This window comes from Trifolium pratense, linkage group LG1, assembly GCF_020283565.1.
Source record: "Trifolium pratense cultivar HEN17-A07 linkage group LG1, ARS_RC_1.1, whole genome shotgun sequence".
In the NCBI taxonomy this organism is placed as follows: domain Eukaryota; kingdom Viridiplantae; phylum Streptophyta; class Magnoliopsida; order Fabales; family Fabaceae; genus Trifolium; species Trifolium pratense.
In genome coordinates, this window is record NC_060059.1 from 21,461,075 (window position 1) to 21,467,074 (window position 6,000).

The following is a 6,000-nucleotide window of genomic DNA, read 5'->3' on the forward strand; positions in this document are numbered from 1 at the left end:
GATGTCAAACTGTATTCATAACATCAGAGACGTTCAATCAATATTAAACGGTTCAGATTTTAACTCAGTTTTAATATTTTAAAATGTAAAAAACAAATTCCCTTAAATTAAGAATCTGGGTTCAAATCTCACTAACTGCATGTCATGGGTGACAACTGCACCCAATCCGGATCTATATTTTTCTCTCAACACATTACAAAGCTCATTACTTCCGGCTCTTAATTTCCATGCCAACTTCATCAAACACAAAGTATTCATAATAATATTAAGCCTTTTAATATATACCAAGTCCTCCTAAGTGTCTCAGTCTAGTAACCATCTCTCATCTCACTCTACCACGATGATCATCATCATCCCAAATAAAGGATTGTAGTAATATAGCGAAACTGCATCTATAACAGATCGGGCCAAAGTAACTCGACCCGCAAACGACATTTGCTTAGATTTTCAAACTCTCAATTTATATGTAACTTCCTCGATCGGATACTAATAATTAGCTTGCTTAGGCGCCCTACAAATCAAGGGGATGCCAAGATATTTTCCTAAATTCGACACTTCTCAACAACTTTCTTGCCGGACATCGTATTATCTATAACCAATGTGGGACTTCTAACACAATCTCTCACGTCCAGAACTGAACAAGCTGGAACGTGGAATCAACAACAATGAATGGCCCAATTAGGGGAGGGCTCCACAACAAACAACAAATGGATCTATGATAGACTATAATACCATATTAGAATTTGCGAGGCCTATACTCAACCACAAAAGGTAGCTTGGGAGTTGAGGTTTGCACTACACTTATAAAGGTTATTTATATCATATCTCTAACTAATATGAGACTTCTAACACATCATGCATACAAAAAAATTCTACGGTGGTCAGCGACTTTATTTTAAGATTAAAATAAAATACGATAAAGGGTCTTATTAACGAGTGATTCTGAATAACTCTTTAAAAATTTCATTTAAACAAATCATTTATTCAAAAATTAAATATTTTAATTTTCAATATATTAACTTTACACAAATAAAATGAAAAATTAACATCAAATCAAATATTTTTCCAAATCCCTCAATGTTGCACTCTCTGTTTGAAACCATTGCCCTGTGCTGCGGTGCATTCTCACCCTGCCATTTTCTATTGGATGGTTTTCGTTACATTGCTTTAAGTCATTTACATTTTAAATCCAAAATTTTAAGCATTAGGTTATTGATGAAAGAAAAATGTGTTCAAAACACGCACAGCGGATAAAATTGGATCTATTCTTTTTGTTTAAATTATATGACAAACTAATATAACAGTAAACAAGTACCTGTTGATTAGTTCTTGAATAATGAAAAATTTCTTCAATAGTGTGAAGTCTCTACGCTATCCACACCGAGCTCAATCCTTACCAGAAACTCTTGCGTTTGTGAAACAAGAAAACTAAGCAAATGCATACGTGATGAAAAGTAGTATGTCTTGAACAAGTTATATGATATCTATTTATAGGCATGTGAACTTTTATCAAAATAAAAGAAATCAATTCCCACACAATAGAAAGACTTTTCATTTCATATTCCACTAATATGAAAATCAATTAACATGTTAATTGCTTCCACTATGAATCAATATGCTTACTTGTTCATATACCAATTCACTACTTGTTCATATACCAATTCACCGTCCATATAAATATGTTCAATTTATACTTATATTATTTGTATTCTTTGTACTAGCAAAAAATAAAATAATATTCCACTTAGGATTATAGTTTTATATTAATTAAATTCACTAATTTAATTTGTCAAATAAAATAATTCCTTAGTAAGAATTAGAACACTCGTTTGTGTGTGACTTTGTAGGTTCAATACTAAGCCGGTAATATATTAATCAAATAAATATATTAATCAAGGTAGGCGTCTAGTAACACTTCTTAACGTCCGGATAGTATGAAGTACTATTTTACTTTCAAGAACCATTAGAAGAATAATATATTTATTTTTCCTCTGTCGTTACAACTCTGGTTAACTCTAGAGCATTGTACTATTGTCAAACTCTATTAAGTTAACATATATGACTCAAGAAACTCTTTTCTATTTCAATTCACCTGGCCAAGTTTTTCATTTTATCATAGAGTTCAAACTCATTACCATGAGTTGATAGATCCCATATTGGTTAATCATTAATTATACAAGTATTTAATTGTACCCAATATTTTTTCAACTAGTACCCTGAGATACTAGGTGTCCAGAATTAGAGTACAATAAATAACATGTTAATTACTATGTTAATCTCAGGTCAAAGAAAAATTATTATATTTCTTCTTTAGAATTTCTATTGACAGTTTAAGGTAATATCGACCATTAGAAATTCTAAGCTTAGTCAGTTCAATGATCATATCACTATATGCATCATCTATATATGCAATTTAATAAATGAGATGTATTAATTTTTATCCAATAAAAGACCATCACATATATATTGATCTATCCTAATTATTTATATCCTATTCTCAATAATCATACGATCAAGAACTATTTAGATTTAAAATAATAAAAGACTTGTTTCTCATTATCATAATCTCTATCACGATAACACGTCTATTTTAAATCAAGGACATTATCAAATCAATTATTTCACTAAATAGTGAAGTATAATGAAAACTGATACTTTATTATATTTGAAAATGGATTACATTGTTGATTGGCTTTTTGTGCACCTTATTATTTTCCAACAATCTTCCACTTGCACTAAAGCCAATCAGTCATGTACTTCAATCCTAATTCACACTTGTGCTTGTCAAAAACTTTTATGCCAAGTGCCTTTGTGAACGGATCTGCCGCATTTTCTTTTCCATCCAATTTCTCAATCTTGACGTCACCACGTTCAATGATCTCTCTAATCAAGTGATATCTCTGAAGAATGTGTTTGGATTTCTGATGTGATCTTGGCTCCTTTGCTTGAGCAATAGCTCCATTATTGTCACATAATAATGGTACAGAGTCTTCTATTGAAGGGACCACTCCAAGTTCAGATATAAACTTTTTCATCCAAACTGCTTCTTTAGCCGCCTCACTTGCTGCTATGTACTCCGCTTCGGTAGTAGAATCTGCTACCGTAGCTTGTTTGGAACTTTTCCAACTTATTGCACCACCATTTAATGTGAAGACGTAACCTGAAATAGATTTGCTATCATCCTTGTCTGATGCAAAACTTGCATCAGTATAACCTTTAAGACTTAATTCAGAATTTCCATAGATGAGGAATTGGTCTTTAGTCCTTCTTAAGTACTTAAGAATAGTCTTAACCACTTTCCAGTGTTCCTCACCTGGATTTGCTTGATAATCTTCACTCACACCGTCATCTTGCACCAATAAGTTTAACCTCTCAGGTGCACGATGTACTCGAGTAGATCTTCTGACAGGCTCTTGTATTGGATTGACTTGTTGGTGAACATTTTCAAGAATCGGTTCATCAACCTGTTCTTGATCTACTATCGGTTCTTCAACCAATGTAGTCGAAGTAAATAACCTTGGTGTTAACTTTAAAACATCTAAGAGAGAGTTTTCCCCCTCATTCTCAATTTCTTGAGACTTTGGGATTTCGCTACTTTCTTGATCTTCATCAAGTTCTATTTGCTTACCATGACTTCCATCTGCAAGAAATTATCTCTCAAGAAAAGTTCCCCCTCTAGCCACAAACACTTTATGGTCAGAAGGTTGGTAAAAATAATATCCCATTGTTTCTTTTGGATACCCAATGAACCTACACCTACTAGACCTCGCATCAAGTTTATCTGTTTGTAGTCTCTTGACGTAAGCAGGACAACCCCAAATTCTAATATGTTTTAGATTTGGTTTACGTCCTTTCCATATCTCATATGGAGTTGTAGGGACTGATTTTGAAGGTACTTTATTCAGAAGATAGGCTGCAGCTTCCAATGCATACCCCCATAAATTTATCGGAAGGTCGGTGAACCCCATCATAGATCTAACCATATCTAATAAGGTTCGATTTCTTCTTTCAGATACACCATTGTGTTGTGGTGTTCCCGGAGGTGTCCATTGTGACAGAATTCCGTTATCTTTTAAATAATCAATGAAATTATCACTAAGATATTCTCCACCCCTATCAGATCTAAGCATTTTTGATATTCTTACCGGTTTGTTTTTCAACCTCACTGCGAAATCTTTTGAACATTTCAAATGATTCAGATTTATGCTTCATAAGATATAAAAAACCATATCTAGACTTATCATCAGTGAAGGTTATAAAATAAGAATATCCTCCTTTGGCTTGAATTTTCATGGGTCCACAAACATCTGTATGAACTAGTCCCAATAATTCAGAAGCTCGCTCTCCAATTCCAATAAATGGAGATTTAGTCATTTTTCCTTTGAGACAAGATTCACAAGTTTCATATGATTCATAATCATAATTGTCAAGGTAACCTTCCTTGTGTAACTTGTTAATTCTTTTCTCACCAATATGACCAAGCCTACAATGGCAAAGATATGTTTTGTTTATCTGATTATATCTTTCTCTCTTGAAACCAGAAGTAACATGCAAAACTGAATTATTATTCACATTTGGTAAGACATATATACCCCGTTGGAGACAACCATTTGCATATAAATCATCATTATGATAAATAGAGCAAATATTATTATTAAAAATAATACGAAAACCACACTTGTCCAACATAGAAATTGAAATTACATTTGAAATAAATTTCGGAACGTAATAACAATTATCTAGCACTAGCACTTTGCCAGTGGGTATTATTAACGAGACTGATCCTATTGCTACAGCAGCAACATTTGCTCCATTCCCAACTTGAAGATTTACTTCACCTTTATTCAGTCTTTTGGTTATCTTCCGTCCCTGCAATGTATTACATATGTGAAAACTACTACCAGTATCTAATACCCAAGTGGTAGGATCAATAACAGTTAAAGAAATCATGAAAACATTTTTCATTAATGTCTCACCTGGTTTCTTTAGAGAATCAAGATATTTCTTGCAATTTCTCTTCCAATGTCCCTTCTCCTTACAATAGAAACATTCAGCATTAACTTGATTAGCATTGACCTTTTTGTGCTTGGGTTTGGTCACACCACCCGTGGGTCCAAAAGGTTTCTTTTTAGATTTGAACTTTCCCTTGCCCTTTGTCTTAAAAGTCTTGCCAACAACCATAACAATTTCATTCTTGTTTTCAGAGGAGAATTGATTCTCATAATCAATCAACAAGTTAAGCATTTCATGCAAATCGGTGTTCATCTTATTCATATTGAAATTCACAACAAATTGTGAAACTGAATCAGGAAGCGACTGCAGAATTAGATCTCGAGAAAGCTCATTCCCAATATTGCAGCCCAATTTCTCAAGTTGTTCGATGAGATCAATCATCTTAAGCACATGAGCCTGAACTGAGTTTTAGATAACTGATATCTAGCTGTCTTACTCTGTCCACCGTACATCTTCTTAAGATGTTCAATGATTTCAGGAGGGTTCATATCCTCATGTTGTCTCTGAAGATTGGAACTCATAGATGCAAGGATGATACACTTAGCAGTAAGGCTTTGTTCCAAATACTTCTCATAAGTCTTGGTTGCTTCATTGTCATTTAGGTCAACCGGTGCAACCACAGCAGGTTTGTCAATGATGTCAATCAATTTTTCATGCATGAGAACAATTCTCAGGCTACGGTACCAATCGTCATAATTGGATCCAACCAATTTTTCAGATTCAAGTATTCCGCGGAGTGACAAATAAGACATATTGTTTATCAAAATAAAAGTAATTATAATATCAGATAACCATTTCTTAAAATAAAAATATATACAAGCCACTTGGTTGTCAAGAATAATCTCATATATATATTTTAGTTTAAGATTTATCAAAAATATATATATATATATATATATATATATATATATATATATATATATATATATATATCATACCAAAAGTTCCTGTTTATCATGCCATTCATATTAGTATATATATTCTTTT

The 6,000-nt window shown here is 32.8% G+C and overlaps 1 protein-coding gene across 1 annotated transcript; it reads right to left on the reverse strand.

Moving 5' to 3' along the window:
• Nucleotides 1-5,390: 5,390 nt before the first annotated feature.
• LOC123890163 lies at nt 5,391-5,765 on the reverse strand. The gene has a single exon (XM_045939713.1). The coding sequence runs from the start codon at nt 5,763-5,765 to the stop codon at nt 5,391-5,393; it is 375 nt and encodes a 124-aa protein (XP_045795669.1).
• Between the last annotated feature and the right edge of the window lie 235 nt (nt 5,766-6,000).